The 16529-nt window shown below is 47.9% G+C and overlaps 3 protein-coding genes across 6 annotated transcripts; 2 read left to right on the top strand and 1 right to left on the bottom strand.

Moving 5' to 3' along the window:
* Window positions 1-221: 221 nt before the first annotated feature.
* LOC105192340 (D-amino acid oxidase 2) lies at window positions 222-5066 on the bottom strand. 2 transcript variants are annotated; one of them, XM_011156408.2, is made up of 8 exons: window positions 3875-4764; window positions 3165-3381; window positions 2699-2911; window positions 2220-2445; window positions 1804-1871; window positions 1597-1714; window positions 1412-1513; window positions 226-1188 (listed from the first exon to the last, which is right to left on the bottom strand). In XM_011156408.2, exons 2-8 carry the CDS (start codon window positions 3347-3349, stop codon window positions 1072-1074), a joined length of 1029 nt encoding a protein of 342 aa, XP_011154710.1. In that variant the 5' UTR covers window positions 3350-3381; window positions 3875-4764; the 3' UTR covers window positions 226-1071. The 2 variants fall into 2 exon arrangements, with proteins under 2 accessions (XP_025157416.1, XP_011154710.1); XM_025301631.1 differs by lacking the exon at window positions 1804-1871 and having other exon boundaries at window positions 222-1188; window positions 3875-5066.
* Window positions 5067-7270: 2204 nt separating this feature from the next.
* Window positions 7271-10635, top strand: Nup44A (nuclear pore complex protein Nup44A). Of its 3 annotated transcripts, none has more exons than XM_025301629.1 (6): window positions 7272-7982; window positions 8098-8254; window positions 8340-8613; window positions 8752-8985; window positions 9068-9343; window positions 10379-10635. In XM_025301629.1, exons 1-6 carry the CDS (start codon window positions 7872-7874, stop codon window positions 10554-10556), a joined length of 1230 nt encoding a protein of 409 aa, XP_025157414.1. In that variant the 5' UTR covers window positions 7272-7871; the 3' UTR covers window positions 10557-10635. The 3 variants fall into 3 exon arrangements, with proteins under 3 accessions (XP_025157415.1, XP_025157414.1, XP_011154709.1); XM_011156407.3 differs by having other exon boundaries at window positions 7280-7982; window positions 8340-8601; XM_025301630.1 differs by lacking the exon at window positions 10379-10635 and having other exon boundaries at window positions 7271-7982; window positions 9068-10053.
* A 1651-nt stretch (window positions 10636-12286) lies between these two features.
* On the top strand, window positions 12287-13656 carry LOC105192347 (uncharacterized). Its single transcript, XM_083287592.1, is given in 4 exon segments — window positions 12287-12754; window positions 12942-13052; window positions 13096-13426; window positions 13429-13656. Coding segments are annotated over 4 exon segments (750 nt in total). The 5' UTR covers window positions 12287-12655; the 3' UTR covers window positions 13638-13656.
* Window positions 13657-16529: the final 2873 nt, after the last annotated feature.

Genomic DNA, 16529 nt, shown 5'->3' with positions numbered 1-16529 from the left:
CGACGATGATAATACATTATTTGTCACGTCTAAAGCGGCTTCGATTTAACAATGTATATGGAATACTTCAAATCTGCCAAATTTGTGCTTGTAAAACAACCATGGGAAAAAAAAATACAAAAATCATGAAACAAACCGGCGTGTAGAACGTCGGAATGTTGTAGAGGTGAAAACTAAGAAAAGCAAGAACGGTCTCCCGCGTGGGGATTTTTTTCAGCGAAAATTGGCTCGAGACTTTTCGAAGACACGGGAGAGACATCTCCAATCCGTGTATAGCTGTGCGTGTATAGTGTGCGTACCTGTCGATATTCGCGATATTCCCGCTTAATCTCGACGAAACACTAAGATAAGACGATAAGACGACACTGCGCTGCTTTCGCCAGGGAAAATAGGCGAGAGACCGATAGGGATCGCGGCGCTGCGACTGGGCTGGGACACGCGTCGCGACGACGTCTGGCTTGACGCGACTACTGCGGCACGGTCGACATGTAAGGTATCTCGGTAGTTCGGTTTGGTGCTTTAATTACAGTGCGACGACCATATTTAGAAATTGTGCAGTTACGGAAGTAATCACGACACGAAACTTTAAATAGGTTGCTGCGCGGCAGATCGAACGCTCGCGCGCTCGCGCGCTTACGCCTTGTTTCTTGACGTTTAATTACGTTGACTTTTTGCCGTTCTTACGCGGGTTACCGGGAGCCGAGGTAAGAATTGCCGCGATATCGATCAAGTGTTGAGAACAGCGAGTAGAACAGCGACGCGGAGCAGCGCGAAAAACGGACGAGGAACGAGGTGAGTGTTCATTCGCGCGCGCGTTGTAGGGATATAGAGAGCAAGAATCCGATGCAAGTTTAATCCCGGCCTGAAAATTTCAGCCGACAATTAAAAGAGCGCGCGCAGAGAGGAGGAGAGAATCCGGCGGGAATAATATTCAACGACACGAGCCTTTCAACCGCGCGCGGTACGCGACGCGGGGGACGGATTAGGAGGAAGGCTGAAAGCAGCCGCGGCTCTATGCGGCTGTATAAAAATGTACCAAGTATAAAAAGTTTATTCGCTCTGTCCCTGGAGTTACAGTTTGGAGTTTAATTCGGGTACTTTCAAGTTCCTCATCATTTCGACGACGTCCACGGCACACCCCCAGCATAGCGTCACGCCACTTCCACCGTGGCCGTAATTGTGTATCACCTGGAGCATAAAACACGAAACAGACGAGCGTTATTATAGCGTAAGCGAGCGAGTAAAAAGCGACCGTGGAATTTTGTATTGCGCCCGAACGACGCGACTCGCGTCGCCGTCGTTGCTGCCGTCGGAAGAACACGCATACATGCATGCATGCGCGCGTGCACGTGAGTGCATGCAACAATACCGACGTTCGGCTTCTCGAGTGCAATATTTTCTGGTGACTCACCTTGAACTCCTTTCCCCCGGCCGCGCGGACATTTTCGCATTCCAGACGAACCCGCGGCCGTCCCGGCCGAAGGCCCACCCACGCGCGACTCATCCGACCTGCCTGCAATGGAAATTATGATTGAGCCGTGATTTACGTCACCCGGCCGGTCGCTCGCGACGGGCCCGAGAAATTCATTCGCGCACCTTTAAGGACGGCATCAGGCGGCAGCATCCAGCGTGAATGCGCTTCGAGTCCTCTTCGCGAACGGTGCAGTCGAAATCGTCCTCTTGATGCGTGCCACCCAGCACGACGTCCTCGACGCTACGGGCGAGAAAAATTTAAAAAGGCGGATTAACGATCGTGCTCGCATGGCGTACGTGAAAGCGCGTCATTAACGTTATTCGCTTTACTTGGGGATAATGTAATAGGTCTCGTCGTCATCCACCACGAAACACTGCATGGTCCAAGGTGCCTTCACCTTGAAGAAACTTCCATGTTAATTCTCCGGCTCGCGTATATCTCGCAGGATGATGGGACGAGACGAGGTATTGCGGGGAAGAAAGAAGCAGACTTGTCGGTTTTGACAGAAACAAGATTATTTTGGAAAGATACTTTTGAATTGAATCATTCAGTGATTTCTCATTGACGTCTTTTTCATTTCAAGAAGATCGAGGCTTAAATGTGGAATATTTCCACGTCCGTGTTGAAGCGCGCAGGCGAATTCGTGATCGCGTAACTTTTCGCGAGCAATAATTCGAATCCGTGAGGAAGAAGGTAGTGAGGGGAGGGGGGGGCACGCTGCAATGTAAATTGGACGGTCGATTACCTTGTATACCTGACCTCTGATAGGTGTCACCGTTTTATCCGGGACGAGTTCTCGTGCACCGAGTCCGCTGCAATTTATTATCAAATCGTACCCTTCCTCGGCCAGCTCGTGCAACGCTTTCACCTTCCTCCTCTCCATCTCTCCGCCCAGATTACTGAACTTTTTCATGAGCCACGGCAACAGTAGAACCGGCTCGGAGGTGTACGTTAAAAAGTGCCGTCCCATCCTGAAATCGTTAATTCGACGATAGTCGAGCATTGCCGACGTCTCAGAGCACGATCGACTTATACTGTAAAAATATAAGTGGCAACGCGGAAGATAGCGACGCGCGTTTGTTCGCGGGCGAATGTTTGCGATAGTAATCTAATTTAGGGACGTATCACGAACTTCAGGCTGATAGAGCTCGTTTGCAGAAGCGCGAAAGAGATCGTCGCGGGAACGTCACTTTGCAGCTTCTCCAAGTTGACGGGAGAACGTACTTGTAATTAGACTTGTGCTCCTCGTTCAGACGCCGTAATTGCTCGCCGCTGAGTTCCTGAGCGCCGTAGACGAGTTTCAGCCATGCCAGATCGGTGTCGCACTCGTTACCGCTGATAACGCGAATTACGGGTATCAGAGAGACGCCGGTCTCCGATGATAATCCAGCTTTCCACAATTGCTCGAGCCAGCGATGAGTGCGGCCGGCCCATCGGCTAACGCCATATACGACGATACAAGATATTAATTACCGCGTCTTACTCGCGCGTCGAGCGTTAAGCGCACAAGTCGTGTTATTTATCGTGTCATTATACCGGTGCAAAAATAACGAGGAGAGCGAAGGGTGCTCGACAGTCTCCTCCGCGCGATCCTTCGCTTTCGCGCGACCTCAGGTAGTCACGATACGTTCTTTCCCTTTTCTTTTTCTTTTTTTTTTATTGGGGAAGGACACAAAGGGGATGTACTCACTATATATCTTCGGCGGGCGTGTCACAGAGAAAAAAAGGACTCCACAGACCGGCGCTCCCATCGCCGGTGGTGTCGGGTGAAAACGCGTCGGCGAAGATCTTCACGTGGTAGTTCGGAAAAGCGCTTTTCACCGCGAGCGCGCTCGTTACTCCTATTACACCGGCGCCGACTACCGCCACGCGCATCTTCCTCGCAGATTTTCACAGTCGCCTCTTTTCTACGGGGATTAACGTCGCTATAGCTTCGGCGAACAGTTTCGGTGTACTTCTGTACTTCGACGCTGAATAGGGGGCTCTCGTCGATTTTAATTCTATTTTCAACGAGACTCTCCTTCTTTCGTCGGAATGAAAGTTTAAGAGAAAGGAGGATCAAGGATTAAGTCCTCCGTTTCCCCGTGTATACTCGGTGATATCTTTTAACGTGTATATATTTACGTAATGTTACTCGAAATGGACTTGTTCGTTTCTCCGAAACTGTTCGAAAAATTAATCGCACCGGGGCCCAAATTCCCCTCGATTTGTCACGCGGCATGAGGATAATTATGCAGCGATTCCCCGAAAATTCGCGGAGTTGTTACTCCGTCATATCTCGTTAGAGAACGTAAAACGCGACACCTATATTTTTACATTCCTGACATAGCAATCGAGGTACGACCGTCACAGCGCGACCATACTTTGTCGGCGTCCGCGGCATTGAGGAATTAAACTCACCGAAATTGTGTGCCTCCCGAGCTCTCCTCTCCTCTCCTCTCTCTCCTCTATCGCGTGCCTGCAGCAGATATACGCGCGAGAAACGCGTTCGCGACACCGCAGGGGTCGACGAGGACGCGGCCGCGAAATTAATAACGTGGCTCGTATCGTCCGCGCTCGGTGAATTCTTCGCGTGAATTGTCGTCACGATACCACGACTGTATGCGCATCTGTAGCGCACAATAATAACAATAATTGTCACAGGGTCGAGGGGATCGATAACCCCGCTGAGAATTGCGAAAATATCTTCCGGACGTTGCACAGATGCGCACCTAATGACCACTGCGGCGCGAGCGGCTGCAACTTGGGTTATTAAAATGGCGCGACGGACGAGAAGGAGAGATTGAGTGCACTCCGCCATCATCCGCTACGATTACATCGTTATCGCGTCCTTCAAGCGTCCAGGTGAAACACGAGTATCTGTATTGTTATCGTGACGATCTAAAAAAATTAACCGGTAAAAATGGTTCCCCGCTGTGTAGATAAATCGCAAGTACGCAGATAAAGCGCGCTTCACGTTCGTTCTCGCGGCACTCGCTCGATCTCCGGTAAGTGGCGAGAAAATGGTGAATTTTACGTTTCACAGGTCACCTCGAGATGCATCCTCGCGCATTCCGCTATCACGAGGAGCCGCGGTGGCGTGCGAGCGACTCAGCTCAGATCCTCGCAGAGGTTCTACCGTGCATTCGCGATACCTCATATTTCTAGCATAATGCCTCGCTACAACACGGCTGAGTTATGCTGGAATATGGGACTCGCGAAAATCGAGCGTGCCAGCAGAGTCCTTCCGTCTGGATTCCGCTCGCCGTCGGCGATCCGTCGGATGATTCTGTCGCAACCGTACCGTAAGTAAACAGAGCATAATACTTCCAAGAGTTCTCTACAAAGTTTTTATACCCTGTTTACCGACAGTACAGCGCGCACATTTGGCACGTTGAGTCACCTCAACAAAACGGCGAATACTGTCGGATGGGCTGATCGCTCGAAGCGTGGATCTAGTTCGATATCTGTCGCACGCGAAAACAAAATTATTTTCCTCGTAATTATTTTCTTCGTAAAACCACGGCAAGACGTTCGAGAAAAGAGAGATCGGTATTTCCGCTACACTGTCGAGTCGATGAGCACCACAATTAAGAGGCTCCGTAAGTAAATGAAATATTCCGGAATATTTCTTTCTTCAGAAGTAATTCGTAGCGCTCTTTTAATCACTCGGTATTTCATGCAATTGAAAGCCGAAAAATTCTTTTTCAAAATTTTCCGACAATGTATATAGTACTTGAGAAATCTCATTATATCTCGTACTTACTCGATTCTCATCATTTCATTCCGGCTCGAAATCGCAGCCTCTTTTCGCAGTCTTATCGAAATCATTTCTGTCCCGACTTCGCGACGATTTTTGCACAATCGCGGCGGTATCTTCGACGATTGCGAGGTCTGAGAATTTGTCGAGCCGCGGGTGACGTCGCTCCGAGATTTTGGATCTTTCCCAGAGCGAGAAACTTCTTCGACCCGACATTTCACGATTCGATCCTCGTCACTGAACTCAAGATGTGAAGTGCCGTCGTTCCATAAGACGACTGGCTGAAGTGCCTGATGACACTTCGATATATAGAGTATTTATTTACACCGTATGCGAGTGCCCTAGACATAATATGGCCCGGAAATGCGATAAAGGGTGTAGGTGACAGCACGAACGAAGGCAGAACTTATCGTCGCGAACGTCCTCTCGTGCGTCATTATTTTCAGAGGAATTTTATATTACGTCGCGTTTTTATTCTCGTTCCGTATTCTCGCTAAAGCGCACGGTTTTGCGCCAACATTTCTCTCGACACTGGCTTTTTCCTCTGATGCTCTCGGTGCTCTCTTTATTTTCGGACGCATCGATATCTTCCTATTTTCCACGGATTCAAAATGCGAAGAGTCGGTGGGGGGAGCTGCATCCGTGATTACGTCGTTTCACGAATCTGAAAAAGATAATAACAGTCGGTCGCAAAATTTCTCCAATACGTCGCTCGTCTGAAACGGTCCCGGTGGATTTTCATTTTCTCCGACGACTACGTGAAATCATTTTGACACGAAAGTACCGAAGGAACGCGAAGAAACACAACCACTTCTCAATCCTCTTAGTAAACCGACTCAATCAATAATCGACCTAATAATTAATAGTAAATTAGGATTACCGAATTCGCGAAATGGCGAGCGAAATTCTCGTAGTTTTCTTCTCGCGCAGTAAAGAAGCGTAAAAAGCACAGGAGACGTTACTGTCGCGGGATCATCTGACAGTTGTGTTCCGAACTGGCGATAACGAGTCGATGTCACCCCGGCGAGGAGAGATCGGTAAAAATATCCGCTCATTATCGCGATACACCTGATCGCACTCGCGATCAGCCGGAGTAGCCTGAGGAATATACTTGCGGCTACAGCTGCGGCCGAGTCATTCTTCGGTTTCGGATTCGGATAACGGACACTACACAAACTGGTCGAAGTGTTATCCGAAACCGTCAACAGCGATATAAACGTCTCTTGCAGCGTTCTGTGACGCAGCGATGAGCTTCTTCGAGTCTTTCAATGAACGTCGTTTGACGGTGGTTAAATCACGTTCGCCGCGGCGAACAATGATTCGCCTCAAGACTTCACTCGATCGCGCTGAACCTACGAGGAAACGAATTTACCCTTCTGTGAAAACACCGAGAATCTCGTTCATTTCATGTCCTTCCAATCGATCGTTTTTAATTTCTAATAAATGGATGGATAAAGTATCAATTTTAAACATAGGAGATGATTTTCTTTCTTTTTCAAGACGCCGCGCAAGCGAGAGCTTTCCTCTCTCTGTCGTCGCCTCGTTGTACGACGTTGCCTCGTTCTCTATATGAGAGAATTGTAAGATTGCATATAATTAATCGAACTCGCTACGTATTTACATACGTACATGTTTCATGAATTCTTGATTGATTTTCGAGCAAGTGCAAAACAGTTTTACGCGCGATCGACGGACGGTGTGCCTCTTCTCCGTTTGAATTCACGGCGAACGGCGTTCGTCGCGCATGCGCATTCCGTTTAACAACACCGGGCGCATCTGGTGTCTCTAGCATGAGATGGCTACACGTTTGCCCAGAGAGAAGGAGAGGTGTCATGGGCCGCTTTTAGCCGAGCCCAGTGTGAGGCGCCCTCTGTACAACCGTGCACATCAACTACGATGCTAATGCCACGACTTTTTTTTTATTTCCCCCACCACGCACGCACCCATAGCCGGCTCAGTCTATCCGTGTGGACCACGCGCTCGGCTCGGTCGCCTCGCGCCGGCGCCGCTGCCCCGCGGCTTCTCACTAGCTTTGCTACCCTGGGTCAAAGCCGCGGGGCAGCGTCGCCGTCGCTCGGCTCTGACCCAGACTCTAGCCAGTCGCTACCCGTCGGGTAGACTGAGCCGGCTATGTGTGCGTGCGTGGTGGGGGAAATCAGAAAAGAGTCGTGGACATTTGCATCGTAGTTGATGCGCACAGTTGTACAGAGGTCGCCTCATACTGGGCTCGGCTAAAAACGGCCAATGACACCTCTCCTACTTCTCTCTGCTTTGGCGCTCGGCGGCAGGAAATGAGAAAGAGAAAGAGAGAGAGAGAGAGAGAAGTTACGAGGTAGTGCAGAAAGTGCAAGTGTACTTTTGAGCGAATATAACGTTAGACACCGTTAGACGAAAGTTTACATATGACGCTGGTACTGAGTATTTATAGCATAACGTACATTTGTTAATGTTATAATATTATCGGGATAAGTTACGTACAGTACGTAAACGCGTGATCGGATTATCTACATTATTCGGTTAACGCGGCTTGTGTCTTTGACGAGTCTCCGTTGGAAATGGTATAACCTCCAACGCGCGGTGTAGTACGTAGAAGGTGCTTGTCAAGCGGGAATTTTGTGCAACGCAAGTGTTATTAGTGAAACATATTTTGTTGGCACAATGTTCGAAGCGCATAGCATCCTTGCGGATCATAAAGATCTCATACATGATATCGCCTACGATTTCTACGGTCAACGAATGGCAACATGCTCGACCGACCAATGTGTTAAGGTACGGTAAACGCAATGATGCTTTACGTTAATAAAGATCTGAGTTGTTACTGTATTATTTACAAGAGAAATAACGTTGTAAATTGTAAACGTTTCTGTGTTGCGAAATGCGACAGGTTTGGGACGAGGACGAGCATGGAAACTGGCACTTGACCGCGTCTTGGAAGGCTCACAGCGGTGCGGTGTGGAAAATCACCTGGGCACATCCAGAGTTTGGTCAGGTTCTCGCCACTTGCTCGTTCGATCGCACCGCTGCTGTCTGGGAGGAAATTGGTACTGGGAATTTATTTGTGATACACGACAGCTTGACTGTATTTTTTTATTTTCTTCTCTTCATGTCTCCTTTTTTATTTGACAGTTGGCCAAGGTTCTGGATCAGGAGCGCGTGGCAGTAGGCATTGGGTTAAAAGAACAAACCTAGTGGACTCCCGTACTTCTGTCACAGATGTAAAATTTGCACCAAAGACTTTGGGTCTCTTGTTGGCTACTTGCAACGCGGATGGATTTATCCGAATATACGAGGCACCGGATATCATGAATCTGAGTCAGTGGACATTACAACATGACATCAATTGCAGACTTTCGTTGAGTTGTCTTACATGGAATCCATCTCTGTCAAGGTATTACACAATGTACGAGAGATAATGTAGAACTAAATATATTTGACACTTGTGTGATGCAATGAATATTCGTTGAGAATTCAGGAAAAAGCGTAACATAGAACATAAGTATATATGATGTGATACCAATTTGATGAAAACATGTTTCAGGCTACACCCACCCATGATTGCGGTAGGTAGCGACGATACAAATACATCTAGCGGGGCGAAGGTATTTATTTACGAATATTCCGAGAGTAGTAGACGTTGGACGAAGGCGGAAGCGTTGTCGAGCATTACGGATGCCGTTCACGACATCGCGTTCGCTCCTAATTTAGGCAGAAGTTATCACACGCTGGCCATAGCCACGAAGGACGTGCGGATAGTTACCTTGACACCGACTCAGTAAGTAGAACGCGAGTTAGAAGGGGAAGTCGATAGGCGGATCGCGAGGATGGTGCGACGTTATGCATTCTTTTCTTTTAAGGGACAATATGCAAAGTGACGTGTCGCGTTACGAAATAACCGTGGTGGCGCAGTTCGACGATCATTACTGTACCGTGTGGCGTGTGTGCTGGAACGTCATGGGAACGATTCTGGCGAGTTCCGGCGACGACGGCTGCGTCCGCCTGTGGAAAGACAATTATAACAACAATTGGAAGTGTGTGTCCGTTCTCAAAGGAGACGGCACCGGTCAGAACGCCGAGACACCGGCGACTCCGCCGAACTCGTCGGCCGTGCAACAGCCGCCGTCTACCACCAGGTACTACAAATTGGGTTCCATCAGTCACCCAAACCAAGTACCTTGGCATTAGAGGGCCCGATCAATTCCTAGAATAAACAATTGCCAGTTATTTTTTTGCGTTTTACCGTTTATCGCGCCGTTTGTACCAGATGGAAAATACAAGCTGTACACTCTCTGTTACGATAAAGATTGCCGTTCACCCGCATTCTCCTGTCCACGTAGACCTCCTCCCTCTCCGCTCCTCGGCTTGTTTCGTTTATAATTTGAATGTCCTCGCGACTCGCGATTCACTGTAACGTGGGAGATGTCCGTGTTCTGAATCGTAGTTGTAAGTGCTGAACGCTTATGTTACTTTACACCGCATAACGCACTATTCTTATCGAGGTGATTCTGTTCTCCGGCTCGCATTCGTCTCGCATCGCTGTCTCTGCAAGTTTCGAAATTCTGGAACGTTCACTCGACCGGGGCAATTCTTGCAGTGCAAGATTGCCTTGAAGGGTACATCTTATCGTGCGTAATAATATGCATTCGGTTATTACAATTCGACGTATGATTAAAATAAGATACAATGGAAATTAGACGCAGAGAGAAGATTATCTCGCAAGTTCGAAATTTTTACGAAATTTCTCCCATTGTCGCGAAGAAACGTTCGAAATGACGTTCGAGAGATTTGTAACACACAGACACACACATACTCCGTTTAATCAATTAATAAAAGCTGCATTTCTGCATCGCATCTTGTGAATATCTTTTCATTTCTCTCCTCCTTCGGTCTATGCCTTTGTTGAGTCTCGCCACCGTCGTGGCACTTGTTTATTTCTGGATTCTTTGCAATAACATTCGGCAAGAATGCAGGCGCGCGCAGCCGGGTCTTTCGTTTGTCGCATTTTGTCACGTTCTCCGCGCAGGACTCTACTCTGGTTCGTTCATAGGTGTTGATAGGCCGTATTTATAGTTAGAGCAGCACGCGACTCTCTCTCTCTCTCTCTCTGTTTATATCTATTTCTCTCACACTCTCGATGCGCCTCTGAATAATCTTTGTTACCATTTCAGGACTGTAAGCATAGCGACGGTCACAGCGGAGAAGCCGACAGCTACCGTTGTGTGCAGTAATAAGTGGCAGCCGCCCGTTATAAAGGGCCGCTTTAGTAAATCCGTATGGTTGGGTAATCCCAGCGAGCCGACTCCGCCACCACCGCCGATCTTAGAATGCCCGAAAGCAAAGAAATAATTGCGGAAAGAACGGGAAGAAGCGAGCCGCTCGCGTCTCTATCTCTCTCTCTCCCCCTTCCTCTCTCTCTCCCCCTCCTCTCTCTCTCTCTCTCTCTCTCTCTCTCTCTCTCTCTCTCTCTCTCCCTCTCTCTCTCTCTCTCTTTCTCTCTCTCGCGCGTCGCACGACTCTCAGCAACGCGTGATCTTTTAAGTATTATTCGTGCGCGATATTCGCGGTATCGCACACGCGCGCAGATGTAGATCCGATTCCGACGTAACGCGGAATTCGCGATGTAACGCGCGTGCAACGCGTTTCGATGCGCCGTTTGTCGCGGAATCAACACGGAAGATCAATCTCAGTGCTGTCTGATTCTCCGTGACGCGATTCGTCGGACGTCACACATCGATAAGCGCATTGTGATAATTGCTGTTTTCGGCGTAATACTTACTTTATTTTTTCTTTTTGTATTCTTTTATTGACGTTTTAAGATAAGATTTTTCTCGCACAGCGCAGAGAAATTTTCGCGATGATTCCGTCGCTTTCGAATAGTATTTTTTGGCAGGCATTTTTCGGAGGCCCGATCAATGCCGCTCGACTTTTTCGCTCGATGTTTATTATTATTACCGTTTACGTGAGTACCGTGTGCGTAACGATTGTCTTTCATGCGACAGCACAGCTACATGCGCGTGCAGTGCGTTTTTACGAATTATTAGCCTGACGTTATCACGATTCTTTTTTTCCGGGATTCTTTTTTTCCGGGTGAAATCCCAGATACCAGATAGGAACATGAAAATAAAACGTTTCGCTCGACGAATCTATGTTGGTATGTTCATTTTTTTACAACTGCAAATCACTGTAAATCAAATAGAAATTGTAACATAATGTAAAAATCATGTACAATACGCAAATATAAAAGTGGAGTGAAACGGATACGAATAGTCTCCGACTGGACACACGTGTTATTTTTTTTACTGTGTGATTACGATACATCGATGAGATTTACGATGAAATAACGACGGTGGGGTTGCGTGTTACGGCTCTCAAATCGCGACATTCACGTCGAAGAACAATTCCCTCGATGTATTCAGATCGCTTGAGCTGCCTCGCGAAGAGCACGCTGCCACGAGGGTATTACAGACGCGCGGATTTTCTGCTCTCGCACAGACAGCAAATTTCCGGTGTGCGAAGGCCGAAAGTAACGCGCGTAAATGTGTATAGAACATAATCGAAATTTCAGGAGACGATGATGAATCTCATAGCCGAATCGACGAGAGAAAGTCTGCTGGACGTGGTGCGGCGCAATCTCCGCGCCGCGGGTCGTGTAAGTACCGTTGAAATGTTAAATGGTATGTTAAGTGGAATTCGATAGTGCTAATTGGAAGTTTATCGCGGACGTTACACGTTTCTTCGGAGGTGGAATCTGACGGGTGACGCGACGAAAGATTTTGCGGGGGAATTATTCGTAGGATAAAATCGTTACATCGATTCTGTCTCGACGGGACCCAGCAAACACAATATTACATGTAACGTGCATGTTAGTTGTAATTTCCTACTCAACAATATAACTGTTATATAACTAACATGCACGTTACATGTAATATTGTGTTTGCTGGGGAGCGTACGATGCAAACTTTGCGAAATGCGCAAAGAGAACGTAACACGTTAGAGAGAGAAACTTAAAACTTCGGCTCGTCCGTTCAAGTCTATTCCTTCAGATTCTAACGAGTATACACCGCGCGTCGTGTTTCCCCATTTCTTTTTCAGAAAACTTACGTTACGCGAGTCGTTTACTTCGGCGAATACCACGGAGCTTACGAAGTTTTGTCGAAGGTGGGTGTTACATCGTAAGTCACACGAGTCCGTACTTTCACGTAAACTTTTGCGGCCATAAATGAAACGCAACCCCTGCGAAGGATTCATCATAAATCTCAAGCAATGCCAAGGGTAATCGCGAGAATTCAACCGCGGTGGTTTCGACGATATGGGAGGGAATAATTTCCTGTTGGGAGTACAAAGTGCCTTGACGCGATAATATCCGAATTCTCTCGCCTGTTGGTCGCCATTAAAAAGTCAATCTTCTCTTTGCGCGATTTCTGTATTATTGCGTTTTACAGAGAATGGAGGATATTATACACGACCTACGCGCGGATTACGACGACATGCCCGTCACAGGATTATTCCTCGTTTATCCGACGTATTACGTTCACGTGTTGGAGGTATTTCAGTATTCTTCGCACTTGAATTAAATCTTACAATGAATTATTAGTTCCGTCCTCTACAAATATTACTAGACTGAGAACTTCGTGCCGTTATTTTCCTTTTTTCTCACGATTACGGTACTCGATCGTTCATTTTACGAAGTGCGAATATCGCGACTCTGAAATTGACATTCTCGAGAAACAGGCGTGGGAGGATATTATTTACAAGCATTACGAGCTCATGTACGCCACGGAGGACGATGAATGTAAATTCGGGAGAGCGATTCCCCTGCCTTCGTACCATCACGTTCATCAAGTCAGTAACCCGACGCGATGTATGTTATGCGGGATAATTGTGCATAATTAAATTGCGTTTCCAGAGATTCTTCAGCGAGTGGCTTCACGTATACACGATACCACCCACGTTGCTGGGAACGTTGGAAGGCTACACTTTGGAGCACATTCAGAAACAAGTCTCGAACTGCTTGACTAAGGTGTACACGTTATGCGAGTTCATAGCGAACAGCGTGCGCGAGAAGGTTCGTGAAACCGTCCAGAATCACGAGGGAATCTGGAGGATTATAAACTATCGTCATACGAAGCTTCGAGGAATCCCTTTCCGATGGATTCTCGATCCGAGGTCAAGAGAATCACGCGTAAGAGTCCCTCCGTCGCTTGATTTCGGTTTCATTCGATTTTACAGTCGATCGATGTTCGGGCCGCGTTGCACGGCTTGGGCGGCAAGGCGGCGCAATACCTGCCGGAGAGCACGGTCCTCGAGTTCCTCTTACAGGTGGAGTCGCCCGTTCTCGAGACCGTCGAGGATCGCTTACGAATGTACTCGGACATGTCGCCGAGCGAGTTTTGGGACGGTAAGAGATGTAATCATATTGCGTGTTAATTCATTTCGCTCGGGATTATTTTTGTCGCAATCGATAAATGATCGTTGGGCTTCGATATCGGGTATCAGTGATAAATTGAACCTCTTCGGGGATAAATTCAGTAAAATCCGAAAATGGTTTCACTTTTAAGTAACATCTGCCAACCGCGACGAAATTCCTCTTCTTCTCGCGGAATTTCTGCTGAATATTTATTCCGCAGTAATATTTGCTACACTTGCCGACGCGTTTGACTCAAGCAAAGAAAAAAAGAAAATTCAATGTAGAATTAAGCTATGTATATGTATCGCTACTCCTTCAAAGAGTCATTTCCTGAAGTGGTTAATTATCATTGACGGACCAAGAGGTCCGTCTACGGCTCTTTTCCTTCAGCATGAACTCTTGAAAGACGAAAACTCTCAAACGCTTTCAAGTTGGAAAGTTCTCACTTTTCACGAGTGCACGCTGAGAAGCGAGACTCACGACTGAACTTCAGCAGCCTTTCTCCGACCGTTGATGCCACGACCGGGTCGGGGGTTGCAGTAAACATTCGTCGCGTGAATAAAAACGATTATTTATTTCAGAATATTTACAATATCAAAAAAACGTTCTGGTATGGGGAGGGTACATGAGACTTGTGTGTCGGAGACAGTTCTAAACTAAGTACATATACAAACTTCAATGCTGTCTCGCGCAAGCGGCGGCTGGTCAGGTCCGATCGTTACTTATTACAACACACAGGGCAGTAATGCGCGCGCGACGGTTACTCGCGAACGAGGAATCCGCTCGGATTCCGCTCGGCGATCCTCCGGTGTCGCTCGGCAGGCATAAACTCGTCTCGATATTACTTCCTCGCAGATAACAACGTCTGGCCACCGCCGTGCAGTCTCATGCCGGCCGACGTGTTCGACGAGCGGGGCCATCGGATGATTTCGTTTGCGCAATTGGAGTGTCATCTGAACAACGAGTAGACACGCTTCGGCGAGATTGACGGTTGCCCCCGGATCGTTGGGGTGGAAGAACAATCGGGGCATCTCGCGCGAAGTAACGAGCGAGTTTCTCGCCGTCGAACGTAAATCGTCCTCCTCGGTGTCGCGAATGTAACGCGCAGTCGCTGTCGAAACGCGCCGTTAGAAAAGATGTGTTTTTCGTTTTTTGTTATTAAAAGTTACCACGATAGCTGCACAGTGCGCGCGCGCGCGCGCGCACATGCACGCACGTGTTTTGAGCGGAACGATCGCGCGAACGAAGAATAGAAACTTTGGCAGTTTGAAGTCCGGGTTTGTTGTTTTTATTTATTGTACGATTTGTTTTTCTCGTGGCGTTTCTAACTTTCTCGCTTTCTTTTTCTTTTCCTTCCCCCCCCCCCTCTCTCTCTCTCTCTCGCTCTCTTTCGCTCTTTCGTCGGATCTCAGTGGGACCTTCATTGTCGCAGCGCTCCTTACCGCGTACGCTTACAGTCTCTCTCTATGCGTGCAAAAGTTATAACAAGGGGGGCGGGCGGGAGGAGCGGGGAATTCGTGAGCCGGTTTTTTTCCAGGATCGCTAGAAATTCTCCTCGACAGCAGTACACACGATACAATCTGCGTCCGACATCAATTCCATTAATGGCAATGATAATAATTAGAATAATAATAATAATAACGATCAATGTGGTTCATCTCTCCCTTCGATAAGTCAGATCTCGCGTGGATGACGTAACGTAACGCCTAGTGATCGAGGAAACAATTTGTATCCGCCTAGAAATCTCCTTGGGACACATTATGGCTCGTAAAAATGCGCGCGATTCATCGTTTTCTACGTTCTTTAAACATCGAATAATTCGCTAAGTATCCACAATTGTCCGTCGTTTCCCTCGGAAAAGGCGCGAAAACGCGGACTCGCGTACGCTTCGCGTTCGTGTGCAAGACCCGTCTCTCTTCCCACCTCTCTTTCTCTCCTTTGGCATATTCGCGCATAACAAACTGTGACGGTGCAACGACTGCAAACTTGCAAGCTAAATTCCGTCTATTGGTCAATTTACGCAAAGTTTTCGTTTGATATACGCACGTTTGATAGGCAAATATACGCGCCACTTCGGCGAAACTTTGACTTTGGCAGCATCTGCGCGTCGAAGAGAAAGATAGAGAGAGAGAGAGAGAGGGAGGAGGGTGTAACAAGATCAAAGTGAGCTCCATTTAATGATTATATTTGCTAACAGAGGTAAAGACGTCCGGGGTGTGTTTAACGACAGGGACGCCGGAGAGAAATGGCCGGATCTTTCAGTGAAAATCAAAGGACAATTTTGCCACGAGTTTCTACCCCGTATTTGTTCGAATAAGTCGATAGACTGTCGCTTCACATCGCGTTGTAACATAACGGCGAAAGAACAGAAAAACGGGCTGTAACACGCGCGAGCGTAAAAATATGATTCTCTTTTTACCTCTCTCTCTCTCTCTCTCTCTCTTTCTCTCTCTCTCTCTCTCTCCCTCCCTCCCTCCCTTTTTCCCTTTCACATTATGCGCGCTCAGCCGTATCGGATGAAGCACGCTCTATTCCTCACGCAAAATCCTTGCAGTCGCGTGTCCTGGAGAGCGCAGTCTCACACACGAAAATCAACCGGCGCGCGAGTCGGAGCGAAAAAACACAGATTATCGTCCCTCGTAAACGGGTGAGAGATTGGACGCACGTCTCGCACGTATGTGTAATTACACGTTAAATGTACCGGCCAGCAGTTGACACCTCGATATCGAGAGGGAAGCTATACATTCAAGTTCCACCTTACCTCTCTCGCGGATCGGCCAGCAGCCAGGAGGGAGGAGAACCGCGCCGTCTCCATCGCCACTGCCGCCAGCCGCCGTCGACGACGACAACAACGGTGACAACGACAACGACGACGACGACGATATTATCCCTGTACTGTACGGAGGATATGA

The sequence above is a fragment of the Harpegnathos saltator genome, unplaced genomic scaffold, assembly GCF_003227715.2.
Source record: "Harpegnathos saltator strain DR-91 unplaced genomic scaffold, Hsal_v8.6 scaffold434, whole genome shotgun sequence".
Taxonomy (NCBI): Eukaryota; Metazoa; Arthropoda; class Insecta; order Hymenoptera; family Formicidae; genus Harpegnathos; species Harpegnathos saltator.
Note: the sequence above shows the minus strand (reverse complement) of the source record. Positions and strands in the feature narration are given on the sequence as shown.